The following is a 20442-nucleotide window of genomic DNA, read 5'->3' as shown; positions in this document are numbered from 1 at the left end:
CCTAATTATCACCTTTTGTTAAGGAGGCTCTTGTTAAAATGCAAATATTGTAAGTTAATGGGGAAATGTGGTATATTAAACCATTGTCACTAATTAATATCTTAGCAAGAAATGATTGAAGTTACTTAGCCTTAGAGCTGGGCCCTAATTCAGTTACATTTTAATGAAGGCCAAGCTGTAGAGACATCAGGAACACAGAGCAGGGGCCTAATGAAGAAGCTGAAGACCAAGGAAGTGGAAAGAAGAATCTGGACCTTTAGGGTGGGAGCCCTGAGGAGGAGCCTGAGGGCCATCTGCAAAGCTTTGCCCCGGAACAAAGTCAAAATGTTTGCATTTGACATAGCACTTCTTTTATTCTGAATGGCTTTGCTAGAACATTTTTCCAATTGTGAGTTTATCTTGCCTCTCAGATATTGCCAAAACACTCCCTTTTGAGTGTTGGTGGTTTGATTCATTACCAAAGAAAGTCTCAATGACACCAAATTTTAGAATTCTCTGTAGAAAAGAAAGATGCTCAGGGAAAAAACATGGGTTTGGGAATCATTAAATCCAAGTTCAATTCCTTTCTTCAGTAGATACAAGAAATTTTACCTGACAAAGGCCTCATTCTCTCAAATTTCATTTAGAAAATTCAGTTTGCACATGATTTATGTATTTATTTCACAATTCTCGGTCTACTTCTTCCTCCTCCTTCTTCTTTTTAGGTTTTCTTATCTCTATGAAGATTATTCTGCCTTATCCATGGTAGTTAGAAATACCATATTTGAAAATAACTGGGGTATCCTGCTTGGTGATTTCCCATGCCAGCGTCACTAATGTCCATTATAAATTATTATTTATTGATGCCTAGAGGGCAGATGAGTGTAGCTGCTATGGGGTGAGGAGACAAAACTTAAAGTTATGATCCCTACCATCAAGCAATGATTCAGACATGATAATTAAGTCAAATTCATATAAACTACTCACTAACCCTCTAGCTATAGTCAATTCCTTCAACAAATAGTTTATTGCTAAGTACTCTGTGCTGCAGTAACAAAATTGTGTAAGGGTCTTGGTTACGTGCCTGGATTCTTTTTATTCATGGTTCATTTTATATTTGAAGTGGTAGGACTGGACTTTAGCAATTGGCTATAAGCACCTAGTATATGGTTATTTTGGGGCAGTTTTTTTTTTTTAAAGAATCATTTAAATATAGAATGTTTAGCAGTTTGTTTTTTCCCCTGAGGAGGATTGTACCATTATTTTCAATCCCTCTGACAAAGCAACAGTCACATTAGTTCAGAAGCGTTGATGTTTTATACAGGTGTATCCTGTAAGAAGATATGAAGCCTGGTATTTATATAAGATGACTTATTTTATTCTCATATTTATGCATTACACCATTTTTCACATGCCAGAAAATTTGAATGGGTATCAGCTTTCAAGTCCATAGTAGAGACCAAATCAAGTGAATATTTATATCTGTTCTTCCTCTGTTTTAGCTGGACTAGACCAATTTTGAGCAAAGGGTACAGACAGCGCCTGGAATTGTCAGACATTTACCAAATCCCTTCTGCTGATTCTGCTGACAATCTATCTGAAAAATTGGAAAGGTATGTTCATGTATGTTGTTTATTAGTTGAGGAGAGAAATTCATATTATTAATTACTTAAAGAATAGAAAATTAACATGTTTGAAGGCTTAATTCTTAAAATGGCATATTTAAAATAAGATCATCTTAATTTTTTGCTGACATCTTGATGAAGTAAAGAATTAAAACCATGAAATCATGAAAGAAAAATAATTGTTTTCCTGAGAAATGACTTTTTTTTCCTGAAAAATACATCTCTTGTCCTGTCTTTAAAAGACATGAAGTCGATTCTGTGAAAATTAAAGTAACATCATTACGAAGCAAATTATGTATATTTGCTTTCAGAATCTTAATATGTAAATACAGATGCACTTCCAGGGAAATCTTAAGGTAATGGGCTATCACAGATATGCAAAATTTCATATTTCTGAGTACCTATTACATGCCAGGTAGACTTTCCTCCCAGCCATTCTGGGAGAAAAGCATCATTACTTCCATCCTACAGAAGAGCAAACTGAGGCTCTGAGAGGTGATGTAGACACCTAGCTAATGAGTGATGGAGCCATGATTCCAGCCCAGGTCTGTACTGCCCACATCTCTGGGAGCAGTATTCCCCACTGTAAAGAATTTCTGAGTCCCCTTTCCTAAGTGTGTTGGTTAGAACCCTTTTGATCGCCAATGTCAGAAACCCAGTTAAGTAGTTTAAGTAAATAAAAAGAGGGAATTTATGGGCTTATGAAGCCTAAACTGTGTCAAGGCCTAGGTAGAGAACTGGCCCTAGGGACTCACTGGGACCAGGGATTCAAATGCCACCTGCTGGCATTTGACTTGTGCTGGTTTTATTCTCTCAGACCAGCATCCTCCATGCAGTGGGTCCTCAGAACTCTTGGCTTGTATCTCTACAGACCACAGAGGAAAGAGCCCTTTGTCCTTGGGCAAATCTGAAAAATCCCAGATTCTTGAGTTACGTGCTTGCCCTTTGAACCGCTCAGTCTAGAATCAGCTAGTTTGGGTCTTGTGCCAGTGGCACAGGGTCTGATACCAAATGAAAGGGGAAAGGGAGTAAGGAAAAATAAAAAGAAAGAAAACAGAAAAATTAATTATTACTCTAAAATAAAAAAAAGTTGAGTAGACTTGCACTTTGTTTACCTTAATTAAATTCATTTCCTCTTTTTTTGACATTTTCAAAGCAAAGTAAGATATTCAACCTTGTTTTTCTGATTTTGTTCAAGGAATTTAGGCTAGTGAGAGTAGTAGATTCGTACTTCCAAGATCAAGGGCCAACTCCTATTACTGAGCACTTGGTATGTGTAAGTGCCATGAAGCAGGGATATTTTGATTTTTTGTTTTTACTGGGTTTGACTTGTTTTGTTTATGATATATCCCTAAGTGCCTAGAATAGGTCCTGGCATTTAGTATGTACTCAATAAATATTTGTTGAATGAATGAATAAATGATTGAATATGAAATGGCTAGCATTATATAGAAACCTATAACATTGCTGTAGAGATGAAATACATAAATATAATTCATTGTAGGTATATCAGCAAGTTCAAAATAATTGATATTGAATATCTAAGTTTTAGTTGGGTGCTGAGGGAAAGATTAATCAGCACAAGGCTGGGTTAATTGAAAAATGCATACTATAGATATGATATTATTTATGGCTAAATAGAGGACATACACCTGAATTTGCAGAATTACCTTGTCTAACATTTTTTTTCTGTTTTCATTGTGTCCCCCATTTTGATTCAGTTTTTAAAATATACCTATTTTGTTTATATTCAAAACTCTGTGCTAGCATAAGTTCATAAATTGTCTTCTTCACCTTCTTATTCAGTTACTTGCTTATAAAATTAGCATTTGGAATTTATTGAAACATTTTGAAAGAGTGGCATACCATTTATAGTACTTGGTACCTTTGTACCCTTGGGAAGTGACCCTGGCCTCACATTTCATAACCATCTTGTGACCAAGGCCCTCAGTGGTTGCCACATGATGAAGGTACATTGGCCCATCTGGCTCAATTTTGAGGCTGTGGAGTTTAGTCCTCTACATAACTGCAGTGTGCAAACCATACATCCATTCCATGATTGTAGCTAATATGTGAACTTTATACGTATAGAACTTCTTCCCTTCTGATTTGGGCCTGTTATGGTGCTACTAGAACCACACTACCTACTCTTGTTCTCTTGGGCTATGAATTGTTCAAGTCTCACCTATTAAAAAAAAAAAAATTCCCCAACTTTGCCTTCCCCTCTGGTCACTACCCCAGTCTTTTCTTTCATGGTTAACATTTCTCTGCTCTCCTGGTCTCTTTTCTTCTTCACCCTTCATTTACATCTCAGTTCCCTGAAGTATAGTTTCCACTTCTACCATGTTCCTAAAATTACATTGACCAGGCTCACCAGAGACCTCTTACTTACCAAATATGACACCTTCCTGTATTACTTCAGTGTTGACCACTTCTTCTTCACCTTGGAGCCATTTCTTTGGTTTTCCTCCACCCCCCTTCCTGGCTTTCCCATCTGACCAATTTCTCCTTTGATGGAGAGGGTGAATCTACTCCATATTTGGCTTCTTACCCTCTTGTGAGTCACCGAGTATTATGGATGGGAGGCAAGCTCGATGTGTGTGAATGAAAGCTGGGGAAGAGTGTGGGGAGATAGATAGATATGGGAAAGGGTGATTAGGCTTTATAGATAGGCTCTAGTTAGCAACCTTCTCGGGGAAACCAAGGTCCATGCACAGAAACTACAAAGGTTATCTTCAAATCTCAGTTGTGTGTCCTTCCTTTGGATTGACTTATGATGTTTAGTTATGGTAACTTGATAGTAATGGGAATAGCCATTGATGAAGTGCAAAGCCTTTATCTAATTCTTTATCTAGTTCTTGCTTGGGGGCTATGAAATTTTTCATCTCTGCACAGTATAAAAATTAAGATGAGAGTAACATTTAGAGGTATTTTATTTCCTTGTGAAGAGAAAAAGGGCTTTTATTAAGAGAGATCAGTGGCAAAAACTTGATGAATTTAATCAGCTGATGTTCCTGTAGTATTCAAAAGAAAACAAAAAGTTTATTAGATTTCAGCCAGTGTTCAGACTTTAATTTCTATTCTTACCAGAAAATATATAGTTTGATCCTCTTCTCATTTTTCCAGACTTTTACTATAATAAATGATTTTAGTAGTTGAAAATGAAGTTTGATGATATTTATTTCATGCTTCTTCTTTTAAAAACTATGTCTAACAGGTTTTTCTCATGTTAAATAACGGAAAAAGGCACCTGACATTTTAATTTGTTTTTGGTTTGAAAGTTAGATATTGTACAATCTGCCACAGATCTGTACAAATAAAGATCAAGAAATGAGAGGAAAAATTAGGATATTTATGTGTTATTTTTTCCACCTTGTTCTAAGCACAGTACTGTGTATCCATGAGAGTCTTATTTTATTTGTCCACCCTTTTCATTGCTCTTAAGAAGCCCAACACTTCTTTAAAACACATGCAGTGTGGCCTTTTCATGAAATCAACTCCCCGCAGGGTGATATATTGGGGGAGCATGGAATTCTGCCAAATATTTGGCTGAGCAGTTGGTGTTGGAGGGTCTCCATGAGGCTTTGTCTCTGTAATCTCTTGGGCCAATCTCCTTGGATATACTTGAGTTCATTCTGCTATGTTAAGGGAAATAGGACAACTCAAATATTTGCACCTGCAACTTATTGGTCCCACTTTTTATTCTTTTGCAGAGAATGGGATAGAGAACTGGCTTCAAAGAAAAATCCCAAACTCATTAATGCCCTTCGGCGATGCTTTTTCTGGAGATTTATGTTCTATGGAATCTTATTATATTTAGGGGTAAGGATCACGCTTATGAATTCCTTATGTATAAAATAATTATATTCATTTTTGTCATTATCGAAGGACTAGGGTAATCTGGTGAACAGGTATAAAGCTATAAAGGACAAATCTAACCCCAATCACTAAGAAACCACCTAAAACTCTAGTAAGGACAAGTACAAATGCTTAGTAACTAAGATGTCTTAGAATGAGGGTGTCAATTTACAATTTAAGATGAATTTAGTAAAATAAATTGCTTGTTTTTGAAAAATTATTTTCTCCTATGATTCCAAATCACATTATCTCACTAGCACTTGAGATTATTGGTGCCTTTATTTTCCTATACTCAACAGGAGAATGTCAGGAGATAATGTTGGGAGAAGAATTAGGTCAAATTTAGCCAATTACACATATGAATGTTTGTAATATTTGGAAATCATACCTGCATGCTGAATTGTTACAAGGAAAAATAGCAAAATTTACAAATTTGCCAGTGAGGCACTCTTGCAATATAATTTTCAGTATTCTCCATCAGTATGAACAGAGCAGCATGCCTGAAAGCTCAGGCTCTATGGTGTTTAAATGCCCTGGGTGTTTTCCAGCTGCTGTCAACTGTGACTCTGATTTATTATTTTCTACATCATCAGAGCATCATTTGAATCCTTGGTTATAACCTGTAAAAGGAGGTGACAAGTTGAAAATTTATTTCGTCCTCAAGTAAAGCTGTGCACAATATTTGCTTTGGGATGTTACTGACTTGTATTGTATTCACGTTGGTCTTTATGCCTCAGGGAGTTAGCAGTGCCACAGTGTCTCCTGAAGAAATGCCATCTGTGTTGCGTAGCTTCAAGAATTTTAATTCATATACCCCAAGAAAAATGTATTTAAAATGTTATCTTGACAAAGGTGACTATAATTAGGTCCAGAATGTTCCTAATGCTTTTGATAATATCCTGGAAGAAGTTTTTCTGGCTTTTTAAATAATAGATCCATGTGTATATGGAATATATATATATATGTATTCTTTTTTTTTTTTTTTTGCCTGGGCTAGAGCGCTGTGGCATCAGCCTAGCTCACAGAAACCTCAAACTCCCGGGCTCAAGCGATCCACCTGCCTCAGCCTCCCAAGTAGCTAGGAATACAGGCGTGCACTACCACGCCTGGCTCATTTTTTTTTTTTTCCTATTTTAAACTGTCCGGCTAATTTCTTTCTAGTTTTAGTAGAGATGGCGTCTCACTCTTGCTCAAGCTAGTCTCAAACTCCTGACCTCTGCATATGGAATATATATATTCTTACAAAAACCTGCAGCAGTTTGGGGTTGAAAAATATTTTGTTAGTAAATACAAATAAGGTAGCTGAAGAATCATCTTTTAAGATATCTTTGATATGATTTTTCTCAATGAGAGCACCCAGAGCTTTGGGAAAAATGTTTTTCATAGCTTCTGGCTCTATTTGATGTAATTTTTAGAAAATAATTTTTATCAGTTGCTTTGAATCAGGGCATAGAAGTACAGTTCATTCTGGTCATATAAGAATTTAACCTTCTCAATAAATAATTCTTGGATTAAAGTGAATAATATTTCAAACAATTGTTATGTCATGGCTACGATTTCAGTGAAACTCAATATCTCCCCTGGTCGTGTTCTACATGGCATGCTGCTTCTATTAATTAACATAAGCACTACTGAGTAGAAGCTAGAAGAGAGGTCTAATTATTAGGCCCCTTTCTCTTTTTTTGATTAGGTAATACTTTTATTTTATTTTGCTTTGTTATTTCAAAATATTAAGGGGGGACAAATGTTTTTGTTACATGGTTTGAGTCAGGGCTATAAATGTGCCAATTACCAGATAGTGTTCATTGTACCTGTTAGGTGGGGTTTTGCCTCTCCCTTCTTCCGCCTCCCCCTGCTTGATTTCCAATGACTTTTACTTCCCTCTGTTCACTTCTGTGCCCATCAGTTAGTTCCAATTTATTACAGAGTACATATGTTGTTTGTTTTTTCATTCTTGAGATACTTTGCTCAGGATAATGGTCTCCAATTCCTTTCAAACTGCTGCAAAAGGCATTAATTCATCCTTTTTATGGCTGAGTAGTATTCCACGGTATACGTATACCACATTTTGTTAACCTACTCATGAATTGATGGGCACTTGGGTTGATTCCACATCTTTGCAATTGTGAATTGTGCTGCAATAAACATTCGCGTGCAGGTGTCTTTTTGATAAAATGACTTCTTTTCCTTTGGGTAGATGCCCAGGAGTGGGATTGCTGGATGGAATGGCAGGTCAACTTTTAGTTCTTTGAGAAGTCTCCATACTGTTTTCCATAGGGGTTGTACTAATTTGCAGTCCCACCAATAGTGGATAAGCATTTCTTTCTCTTTGCAGCTGTGCCAGCATCTGTTGTTTTGGGACTTTTTAATGAAAGCCATTCTAACAGGAGTAAGGTGATACCTCATTGTGGTTTTAATTTGCATTTCCCTGATGATTAATGATGTTGAACATTTTTTTTATGTTTCTTGGCCATTTGTCTGTCTTCTTTTGGAAAACTTCTGTTCATGTCTTTTGCCCACTTTTTAATGGGGTTGTTTGTTTTTTTCTTGATGATTTGTTTGAGTTTTATAGATTCTGGATATTAGCCCTTTATCAGATGTGTAGATTGTGAATATTTTCTTTCATTCTGTTATTATTAAGCCCTTTGTATGGTCTGCCTGGCTTGTAAAATAATTTATTCCTCTATATTCTACCAACATAGAAGTTTAATGTGAGCAAAATCACCCACCTAAATGTGAAAGTTTATATGATATATAGACATACTTATAGAATTTATATTTTGGTCTGGTGTACACCAAAGAAAAAAAAACACGATATAGAACATTTTAATTTTTATTGAGTACCTAATCTCAATTCCAGTTCAGTATTATGCCCTTTATGCAGACCCTTTAATTTTCCTAGTAACTCCACGGAGCAGAAGTTATTATTGCTAGTAATAATACCACATATATGGTAAATTTGAGTGATACCCAGTCTCTTTAGTTCCAAAGCCAATGACCACCCTTCCACAGTAACAGATTATGATTGAATAATTATATTTATAATGATTATATTTAGGTATTAACAGAATGGTGACTCTAGTAACCAGCCTTGGTTCTGCTGAGCTTCTCAGCCTCTTGTCAAGAGACACAGGCTACAGAAGTTTGAAGGTTGAGGATTCTTCCAGGGTCACTATAGGGGCAAATCTGAAGAAAGTTCACAGCAGGTAGCAGGACAGGGGAACCAACCAGAATCTTCTCACTTACTTGTTCCCCAGGAAGGAGCTGTGTGAAATCCACCCAAGAATCAGTTGTGCTAAGAGTCAAACCTATAGACAAAATTAAGGGATAGGAGAATGGAGTAGGTATAAAGAAGGACTAAATTGTTGTTAAACTTCTCAAGATTAAAACTATCCCAGCCATAGAAATCTTTTAAAGTCTTTCATGGTGTATTAATTATCCATGGATGGGGTGAGGGGAGAAGTGCTCCTAAGCTAATCTGAGCCCTAGGCTACAGCTCCGGAACCAGGAACACATTTGAAGGGCAAGGTCTGTTTCTAGCAGCTCAGCTCCGCCTGATAGCCAACAGCGTGTTGGCGAGGAAAAGATCCTGATGGGGAAAAGGAGCTGAAATGTGTATGGTGAGAAGGCACAGGGAAGAAGATTTACACTGAGAATGGCACAAGTGTGGTGAGGCTGTAGGTTTTTCATCCTTGTCACAGAGAAAAGGCTTTACTAAGATGTGCAGTTTTAAGTAGTGAAAATGTTGAAAACTGTGTCTCAAAGAATTTAGATAACCATAGTGGTCTTTTAGATGAGTGCAGTTTTTCAGGGCATCTGATCTCTTGGCTTTATTCCTTCTGTCCCTTATAAAAAGAAAAGAAGGAGAGAAAATAACTGTTATAGTATATATACTGTAAGACCTCTATCCTTTTAAATAACTATACCAGTGACTTATTATTTATTGTATTCTTTCTGGGCATTCCTTCTTTCCATTAAATAAGCAGGGATAAATGAGCAGTGATTCTCGAAATTGCTATAACCCTAAGAGCTAGATGGATATAGTTTCAGAATGTCTATACATTCTTAGTCCCTCTACATCATGATAATTATGGTGTAAAAACATTTGGTTGGTTTTAGGCCTGATATAAAAAAGTACCATAAAATTTGCTGTTAACTGAGAAAGGTTAAGAGAACGGAAATGCCACCAGAAAGGAGCTTATCTCTCTGCAATACTGCTGTAATTTTAAATCATATTAGCTATGGCTTCTCAGCGTTAACTATGCACTTGGTTTTTTTTTTTTTTCACCTGACTCAGCAGCCAGATACAACATTGTCTTTAACATTTAAGATGCCCAGCCTGGAAGAGAAACTGGCTGTTGCAAAACTGAGTGTGAGTCAATTAAGCATAGTCTGAGGGAAGCTATGTAGAGAGAGCTCTGTAAGCAGGTTACTGAGAGAATATGATTATCACAATACACTTATTATGGTAACAAATCCACAAGCATTCACTCAAAAATATTCTTGATTCCTAGGCAGCTCTGAGCATGTTTCCACAAATAAATTGAGATCATGTTAGTGCAACTTGTGTCAGACTACCTTTATTCATTAAATCCCAAGAAGTTTAAAGGCATAAAAGAGAATTCCTGGTTCTTGTATTGCCAGAGTGCTCAAGACCCACAGTCTATAATGCAAAGGAGGATCTTTGTCCCTTATGTTTGGATAAAATCATTAAGTAGGCATTTGAATACAAGCCTACTGCTAAAAACCAGAGGGAGTTTGGGAATTCTGCATACAGATAGTCCCTGCCTTAGGCACTTTTACTTCTGTGTGTTCCTGCCACGTGATTGGCTACCTAAGGATTGCTATCTCCAGAAAATCTTCTAGATGCCTGTCATGTAGGATTCTTTTCTCATCTTTCTCTCTCATCCCCACATTCCTGCCATATCTAGCTGCTTCACTAACCCCAGCAGTGACTTGCATGCTGCATTTCCTACACTGTCCTACATCCTGAATATTTCTACTCCTTTCTGAAACTTCCATCTCTAGCACACAGCTACACTTCTTTGTGCTGCTCACTGCATTTTACATCTTTCCCCAGTTCCTGCGACAAGAACACTTAAAAGTTCATGGCATTTAGATTTCCTCTTTGAAACGTAAGGCATTTTTACTTTAATCTTTAGAGGACCCATTAGCCCTTCCCTCAGATAATGTGATTTAATTGGTCTGGGATTGGACTTGGGACAATATTATTCTTTTTATTTTTTCTTTTGAGACAGAGTCTTGCTCTGTTGTATGAGCTAGAGTGTAATGGCATCATCATAGCTCACTGAAACCTCAAGTGCCTGGGTTCAAATGATCCTCCCACCTCAGCCTCCCAAATAGCTGGGACTACAGGTGCACCACCATGCCCGGCTAATTTTTAAAAATTTTTTGTAGAGATAGGATCTCACTGTGTTGCTCAGGCTGGTCTCAAATTCTTGGCCTCAAGCTATCCTCCCACCTAGGCCCCCTAAACTGCTAGAATTACAGGCATGAGCCACTGTGCCCAATATTATGCTTGAAATGTTCCCCAGCTGATTCTAATTGTATAGCCAAGGTTGAGAACCGCTGGTAGACAAGCATCAGCATGATCACTGAATGTGACTTTTCTTAGACCTAAAGTGAGGGGATTGGAAAGTGGTACACATAGAACTTTTTAGTTTGATATTTTTCTTAATGTTAATACAGGAAAATCTTAAAACACAGAAAAATTAATATTAACTCTTCTAATGAAGGGCAGTGTTCCTTAAACTTTTATATGCATATTAATTACACAGGGATCTAGTTAAGGTGAGATTCTGATTCAGGTTTGGGGTAGGACCTGAGAGTCTATAATGTTCTAAGAGCTCCCAGGTGGTGATGCTGTTTGCCCTGGGGCCATACTGTGGGTAGCAATGCTTTGGAGGGTCTTGGAAGTTGAGAAATCTTAGTTAGAAAGAACTGTGGCTGTGAGAAGAGAAACAGACGAATCAGGGCAAAGGAGTCCCTAAATAAAAGTGATAGGAATCCCACGGAGACTAAATTGTGCCAAAGGACATGGGAGAGTCCCAAGTTAATATTAACTTTCTGCTCTTCCAGTACCCCCTCCCAAAATTCCTCTGGAGACAGGCAGATGACAGGGGCATGGAGAGGGCAGAGCTATACTAAGAAGGACTCTTGTTTCTCTTTCAAGACTGCAACAGGAGGAGATATTCCATATTTTCCTGTAGAAACATTGCTATACAGATTGGTTAGGTTTTTACAGATACTGTTCGAACAGAAAGGTGCTCCTGGAGCATCTCCCATTATACAGGCATTTGAAGGCTAACCTAGGAATCCAACAACATGCTTAGTAGAATATTATCTCTAAGGCAACGTATCTCCTGTTCTTACATGTGAAATTTTGGAACAAGATCAATTTGTAAGTTAGGAATTACCTGTGATCATGTTTTTACAATTTAAACTGGATATGAAGGCATGAGATATGAGTTCTCTCATTTCTTTTTAGGCACATGGTGCATCTTTCGTTCTTATGGCTAAGTAGTATCCTGTGGTGACTAATGAATGTAATGTGATAAAATAAAGTAAAATATATATGATGCACTCAAGTATTTTTTCCAAAGGTGCCACATTTTTTTTCTTAACTCTCCTGGAAATATGCTCATGGCCTGATACCACCAACCTGTTTTATGATCTTGGGCAAATCAAGGAGCGAGGCTGGTCCTCAATTTCTGTAACTATACCATTGAAGAGGCTACAGTATAGTGTACCACCTCTACCATCCCTTCCATCTTTTCAACTATGTGTCCATGATATTTGGCCCAGAGAAATGTTAAATTACAATAATATTAACTTACCACTTGATTTGCTAGGTTTTGTTGAACTGATCATGATGTATGAATTGATGAGCAACTGAGAGAGAACCAGGTTATATTATAACATTTTCATTTTGATTTAGGGTTATGAATAAGGGAGGGGCCCTTGGAGTCAAACTGTCTAGTTCAAATCCCAGTTTTTCTGGTTACTAGCTGTGTGACTTTGAGCAAGTTATTTAAATTCTCTTTGTCTCAGTTTCTTTATTGTAAAGTACAGATAATGACAGTAAGTATTTTATAGAGTTGTGAAAATTAAATGAGTTAAGCACATAGAATAGTTTCTGGTACATAGCAAGTGCGTCATATTAGTTAGCTATTACTATATTTTAAAAACAGACTCTTTACTTGAGCGTACAAATACCCAAATTATTTGCATTAACTTCTTTATACATGCTATAAGCAAGTCTTAAAGCACCTATTTGATTTTTATAGGCATAGGAAAATATTTTGCTAATGCTTAACAGTGATAGCTGGATTCTAGCATTATTTCAGAAATTAAAACTAATATTTTAACACATCTTCCATTATTATTATTGCTGCTACATCAGCAAATTCAGGAACTAAACCTATTATTGCTGCTATCTCAGCAAATTCAGGAACTTTTTCTTACAAAAATATGAAGAATATAGTTTAGATTTCTAGTGAAAATGTTACCAGTAATAACTAATAAAATCAGTAAGCACTAAAAGGAAAACACCAAAAGGAAAACATTTTGAATTAGGCATTAAATCAAAAAACATGATTCAAAGGTAGATTTTTTTTTAAGACTCTGTTCTTAGTGTGGTATGTGTATATTTTTGCAATAACTACAAATAATTGTGGCAAAATGAAGGAAATATTTAAATATGAACCTCTTGAACAATTATTCAGTGGGGTAAGCATGAATAGGCTTTTGTTTTCTGTGCTAAATATGGAAAAATTCTTTTTTAGCCATTAGTATAAAGCCATAAATTACTATCAGACTTTAGAGTCTCAAGATAAACAAGAATTTGACACTCATGTTTACCCTGTCAAAAGTAGAATTTTAAGCCTTTGCTTTAGTATATAAGCCAGTGCTCTTGTAGCATATGTTAAGTTCTGGGTGTGTGTTTACTTGCTGCCAAATCTATGTATCTTTTTCTTTGTTTTCTGCTTTGGCATTACCCTTTTATAAAGGCCCACACCACCCAAATATTATACAAGCATATATCAATATCTATGTTTTTATTTCATCTTTTACTTTCAAATATTTAATCTATTTGGAATTTAATCTAATTTTTAAAGGATGAGTATCCAGTTTTTTCATCATTTATTGCATAACCTACCCTCTTTCCACTGAATTAAAATGCCATATTTTATTATATATTAAATTATTACTTGTGCTTGGACCTGTTCCTAGACTTTCCAGATAAATCAGCATATTTCTTTGTCATGCTGCATATTATTATAGCTTCATTATTTAATATCCAGTAGCATAAACCCTCTCATACATTATTCTTATTCCTCAAATGTTTTTGATTAGTGTCTCATTTTTTCCCAAATGAAATAAATTTAAAATCATTTTATCCATCAGTTCAACAACTATTTGTTGAGTGGACACTCTGTGCTATGTATTATGTATGGTGCTGAGCTTGTTGCAAAAATTAAGAGAGGTGGTCCCTGCTCTTAGCATGCTAATAATTCACTTCCAAAAAATCCACTTAGAACTTTGATGAAGACTTCATTAATCATATAAAATAACTTGGGGGAGAAAGTAATCTTTGCGATATTAAGTTTTTCATTTTAGAAAGTTTTAAGTCTCTCCATTTATTTTATTGAGACTTTAAAAATATGTCCAAATAATGTTTTTTAAAAATGTGTATTTTAAGGCTGGGCATAGTGGTTCATACCTGTAATCCTAGCACTTTGGGAGGCCAAGGTCGGAGGATCGCTTGAGGCCAGAAGTTCAAGACCAGCCTGAGTAACATAGCGAGACCTTGTCTCTGCAAAAATTAAAAAATTAGCCTCATGGTGGCACATGCCTGTAGTCCCAGAAACTCGGGAGGCTGAGGTGGAAGGATCTCTTTAGCCCAGGAGTTTGAGGTTACAGGGCGCTGTGATGACAGCACTGCACTCTAGCCTAGGCAAAAGAGTGAGACCCTGTCTCAAAAAAAAGTGCATATGTATATATATCTATATATCTTATTGGCATTACAATGTAGCTTTTGTTATACTGTTACTATGAATAGGATATTTATTTAATTATCATGTTTGGTATATAGAAGTCTATTTTCTGAGCAATAGTTATTTTTTAAACCTCTACTTATTAAACTCTTGATTCACTTAACTTTGTTATATAGACAATCATATTCTATATTGATAAAGATACTTCTTGTTTCTTCTCTCCAATATTTGTACCTCAATCATTTTTCTTTTTTGAGGTGCATTAGCTAGAAGTTTCAGAAAAATGTTGAATGGTAGTAATAGCCAGTATTCTTGTTGTTTTTCCTGACTCTAAAGGTAATGCTTCTGAAGTTTTATTAATTATGGCACTGATTGTTGTTTTGAGGAAGAAATCCTTTCTCAGGTTAACAAAGTATCTTTATATTCAAGTTAATTAAGAACATTTATTAGAAACAGTTTCTAATAAATGAAGTTTTATCAAATTACTTTTTAGGTGTTTTTGAGATAATCATAGGTTCTTCTGTAGTCTATTGGTATTTAATTAATTTCTCAATATTAAACTGTCCTAGTATTTCTGGGATAAAGACATAAAATACTGTATATTTAAAACAAGTGAAGATGACAATGATGATTTTACAAAGTGACCACACATAGTAGAAAAAAATATAGCCTTAGAAGTTTTTCAACCAATCATTCTACTTATATTAGAAAAAACTATTCTTTGGGCTCAGAACTCTAATTTTTAAAGTAAAATTATCTTGGTATTAATTCATTTAATATAATTGCAAGCCTGAGTCCAGTTTTATATTTTCACCCAAACTTACCTTCATGGGCTGAATATCCAGAAAAAGCAAACTTCCCCATCTCTAGAAACCCTGGGTGTGCAGGCAGAAAACAATGGTTAAAAGATTTAGACTCATCTTCAGTAACATTGAGCTCTGGTCTGGAAGATCCTGTGAAAAACTAGATATATCTCCTAAGAGGTATTTTTAGGCTTTCAGATTTTCCCTAGGAGGATGATGTAAATTAAGACCCAAGATTATTCCCATCAGGAATGCAGTCTGTGTAGTCTCCCTCTACCCAGATCGTCTTCTGAACTCATGCTGCTCCGCCCGGCAACCCTCTGAGTAGAAAACATTCATAGTTATGGCAGGATGTGGGCCAGGAAAATTACCCAAGGAATTCTTGGCTTCTTCCAAGGGACTCTGCAGATTCAGATCACATAATTGGAGATGTTAGCACTGGAGGGGACCATCAAGATCAGCTTGCTTCACCTCTTAGCTTAACAGTGAGGAAAACTGTCTAGAAAAGGGAAGTGGCTAAGCTGACACAGAGAATGTAGGTAATATGCTGGGATAAGACCTTGGGTTTTATGCCTTTCAATTCAGTATTAATTTCACTGTCATGAGGGCTTACTCATTGGTATCAGGCTTCTGTTATCTAAGTGAACCATTAAGTGAATTCCATCTTGATTTGTGTCTGTTAAAAAGTAATAACCTATTTTATTAAATATCCAAATAATTTAACATTTCTCCTCCTTACACGCAAGCCTCTGTTTGTTTGTACTATTTCATGTGGTAGCAAATCAGGACATTTCTTGTGTCCCTGAAAACGGTCTGAGCGACAGAGTACAGGCAGCTTTCACGTACCAAGAATATAGGACTATGTTTCTCCCAGGCGTTCCAGGGTAATTTTTTGTAAAGAAACGCACTTCATAGATTAAGCTAGGCATCCGTTATCATTGTTTTCTTTTCCACATAAAAAAAATCAGGTGATATCTGTAAATGATTCCATAGTAAATATTAGAGAACATGCTGCTTAAAACAGATTAGTGAAAACTATAGGAGGGGCAGGGGATTTTGAGTGAGATTTTGTCCTTGAATGGCAATGGCTCTATGTGATAGTGAGGTTTATGTTGGTTTGCTGCTTGCAGATGGTCTTATTACTGGAATTTTCTATGCCAAAAATAAACTGCATTGTATTCTATGAACATATGCCCTTCCAGAATAACACTACTAGTGTCTTTGTGAAACAGCTACTGTCGTTCAAAGGATGAATATGTCCTCTATTGGTTGAGGAAAGACGACAACTAACTCAATCATGATGATATGTAAAATAGGCATTCCAAGTCAGGAGTGGCGATGTGAGCCTGTAGTCCCAGACACTGATGAGGCTGAGGCAGGAGGATGGCTTGAGCTCAGGAGTTTGAGGCTGTAGTGTGCTGTGATTGTGCCTATGTGATTGTGCCCCTGCCCTCCATCCTGGGCAACATAGCAAAACCCCATCTCTTAGAAACAAAAGGCATTCCATTTGGATTAATACAAATTTCGATTATTTTGTTATGAATTTCAACTGAATAACAAGTAAGCAAATAAGTCCACTGTGACAGAGAAAACAGGTTATGGAAAATAAAATGGAGATTCAATGGCAGGGAGTTTAGTTCCAACTACTCAAAAGGAAAAAAAACATCCACAAGCCTGTACCTTTCTAACTCTAAAAATTCTGTGCTACAGCTCAATTGCTAAGATACTGATCTTTTTTCTCTAGAACGCTCTTTTTAGCATTCCATAGATAGGAGTTATTCCTTAGATTTATTTACATAATTTTTTTGCAATGTGGTATTTATCAGTGGCTCTCTTATTATATTGTTTGATACAGTCTCTATTAGGGGCTCTCTCTCTCACTCTCTCCCTTTCTCTCTCATATACATAAAAATGTTAGGAGAGGAATAGGTTCTGAGAAAGAGAGAAAGGTATTTATGCTAAGTATGATATAAACAACTGACTTCATTAGAAGCAGTCACAGGTCATATCCTTCCAGTTATTGTCTTAGAAAGAACAAGAAATGATGCTTTCTCTGGCATGCATGGTAATGCCCCTTGCTCTCTCCTTCATGGCCACATACGATACTTCCAACATGGGTAGCACATACAAAAAATCTAATGCCCTTGACTGCAACTCAAGAGAGCATTTTAGCCAAGTGCAAACCCACTAGTTATGAAAAACTAAATCAAAGTAAATGTGATATTGATATTTGTCAATGAAAAACAACATAATATAGAAAAATTGGGGGATAAAATATTAATCTAAAAATAATTTTAAGGATGAAATATTGCCACTGTAAACAGACCATGAAAAATTATATTTGCAGTGCAGATATATTTATCATATAATTTTAAATCCAAGATTTATCTTAACTGTATGTTTTCCTAATTTAAGGCGTTATTTTGAAATAGTTATTTACCCCAGAGAAAGTTTGACATGTGCATATGGAACCTAATAAAAACGAACAGGGCAGCACCTGCACTGATTGCAACGGCCTAAGAGTGGAGACAATGCAACTGCCCCATTGCATGGCAATGGGCAAATAACCTGATTTATTCACAGGATGGCATGTTAAACAACACTTAGAATAAATCACTTGGCTATACAAGTATCAATAGGGATATATGTCAAAAACACAGTGTTAAGAAAAAAAAGTTGCAAAAAGCACAGTATGATGCCATTTATATAAAATTTAAAACCTCAAAAACAATTCTATATATAGTCTAAAGATGCATACCCCTGCAATAAGAGTACAAAGCATGCATAAAATGATACACTCTAAGCAGTAATTTGTGCACTTACTTTTAAAAAAATAAGCCCTCTTCAGTGGATATGGCAAACTATTAACACGTTATACCTGAGTAGGAGGTTAGCAATTTTCTTTTCAGCATCTGCCTGTCTGCTATAATTCAAACCCACATTTAAAATACGGTTTTATGGGATGAGAGAACTATAATATTCTAGGTTCATGATTAGTTTGGAGACTTTTTAAAGTGTGAATGTTTTCTTACACTCAGAGCCTTGGTCTACGCAGTTAATTTGAAGTGAAGTATTGTAAAAAAAAAAAAAAAAAAAAAGCACAGAATGAGCAGCTATACAAAGCCAGCGGTCACCCAGTGACAGCTATATACGGGTTAGGAGTCCTTGTGGGGTTGAAGTTGATGTAGAAAATGTGGTCATCTGTTGAGTATGAGGACGATGGTGGTATTGGACACCTGAGGTTTAGAAAAAGTTAAATCATTGTAGAAAATGGAAAAAAAGCAAAGTAACTGTTGAAGTAGAGCAATGCTGAGCAATACTGGGGGGCGGAGGTGGCAGTCAGACTTGGAAATATACATTTGAAATGAAATGTATATTGAAGTGAAATGAAACATAACATCATTTCCTTGTGGAGTTTAGCTTCGGATCCCCATTTCACCAGGTCATTATAAAACAAAATGGGGGACTGTGGGTCTTTCCCTTTTGAAGGCCCTTTAGCAAGATGGGTAAGAATTAGACCTCCTGGGTTCAAATCCCTGAGTTTAAATCTATTCCGATATATTCAGGAAAAGTGGTAATAAATTTGATGAGCAATTTGATTTAGCAGTGATTGAGGACCCCCAGGAGGCAGATTTGGGAAAACACTACTCCTGTCTTCTCTCATGACTCACTGGCCTTGGAGGAGTTGATGAGTCATTGAATCTGGCCCCAGGGTGAGTTTGCTGGAAAAGACCTTCCCTGAAGTCCATACCCATTCCAGACCTAAAGTGGCTGACTTAAAAAACAACTCTGCTGGCATGCTCCTCCCTCCTGTTGCCAGCTTCCCTGTATGTGGTTGCCTTAAGAAGCAATGTTCATTTTGAAAATTATGCCATTGTTCAAAACACTTTTGAAAGTTCTATTTTGAAATTACATCCAGTCACTTGGTCTCTTTGGTCTCAGTTTCTTCATCTGCAAAGTGAAAATAAGAATGTCTACCCTGACTCCAAAGGTTGTTATGAAATCAAATGGGAAATATTTTAGAAACTGTTAAGGGTTTTGTAGTTGTTACTAATTAACAAACCATTTCAGAAACTATACTTTATGGCAACTGTGCACTTTTTAGTTAAAAATACCTTATACATAAACTTGTCTCCAAATGACTTTTGCTATAACCAAATACCAAATCTTACTTCAGAGTATCAAGATAGTAAAAATAGTGTCAGGAATTTCATGTATGGTGTGGCTCTCTATGTAAGCCCATTTTAAGTCCTCTAAAGATGAAACTTCTTGTGTTCAAATTGTGAGGGTATTTTATGAGAGGGAAATGAAATTTAATTTTTCTGTTTTTTTTCCTTCTGCAGGAAGTCACCAAAGCAGTACAGCCTCTCTTACTGGGAAGAATCATAGCTTCCTATGATCCAGATAACAAGGTGGAACGTTCCATAGCGATTTACCTAGGCGTAGGCTTATGCCTTCTCTTTATCGTGAGGACGCTACTCCTACACCCAGCCATTTTTGGCCTTCATCACATTGGAATGCAGATGAGAATAGCTATGTTTAGTTTGATTTATAAGAAGGTAATACTTCCTTGCACGTGGTACATATATCCTTTATGGTACATGTTTTAAATGCCTTGAATTAGGTAGTGTGCTGGTACAATCAAGAAATAAATGCAGAAATTAATTTTGTATGCCTGTGAAATACATGGCAGGAATAAATGTTTTTAATTGTCCTTGATAATTTAATTCACCTCAGCTGATAATTATTGAGCACCTTCTGTAAACTGCCTATATTGTAGGTTTCATTTTTGTTTTTTTCACTAGTCATAGCATTGTTTTGGAATCCATGGTTCCCTGTTAAAATGACTCGCACTGTCTGCATAAAAGTCATTGACAAAATATCATTTTATGGTATCTTTATGTTCAATGATAACAGTATAATATATAATTATTAATTATAGATTACCAAAGCAATAAATGTTTCCACCTTAACTAGTTGTCACAAGTGGTAGTATCCACTGCCTTGTTTTGAGTTGGATTTTTGTCATTCTGTGAGTCCTGCAAATTTAAAGTTTTTGGAGCAGCCCATGCCTTGAAACCATAAGAACTTATTCTGCTTTTCTGTATGTGTTGTTCAGACAAGAGCCCAATTTGCTAAAGCATGATTTAGGCAAATTCA

The 20442-nt window shown here is 36.2% G+C and overlaps 1 protein-coding gene across 1 annotated transcript in view; it reads left to right on the top strand.

Moving 5' to 3' along the window:
* Window positions 1-210: 210 nt before the first annotated feature.
* The window catches only part of CFTR (CF transmembrane conductance regulator), a 142698-nt gene continuing 122466 nt past the window's right edge, over window positions 211-20442 (top strand). The window contains exons 1-4 of the mRNA XM_045564145.1: window positions 211-326; window positions 1482-1592; window positions 5318-5426; window positions 19626-19841. Of these exons, the coding sequence (XP_045420101.1) occupies window positions 211-326; window positions 1482-1592; window positions 5318-5426; window positions 19626-19841 (552 nt within the window). The remainder of the gene's footprint in view (window positions 327-1481; window positions 1593-5317; window positions 5427-19625; window positions 19842-20442) is intronic.

The sequence above is a fragment of the Lemur catta genome, chromosome 11 (assembly GCF_020740605.2).
Source record: "Lemur catta isolate mLemCat1 chromosome 11, mLemCat1.pri, whole genome shotgun sequence".
Classification (NCBI taxonomy): Eukaryota; Metazoa; Chordata; class Mammalia; order Primates; family Lemuridae; genus Lemur; species Lemur catta.
This window is presented reverse-complemented; position numbering and strand designations above follow the sequence as displayed.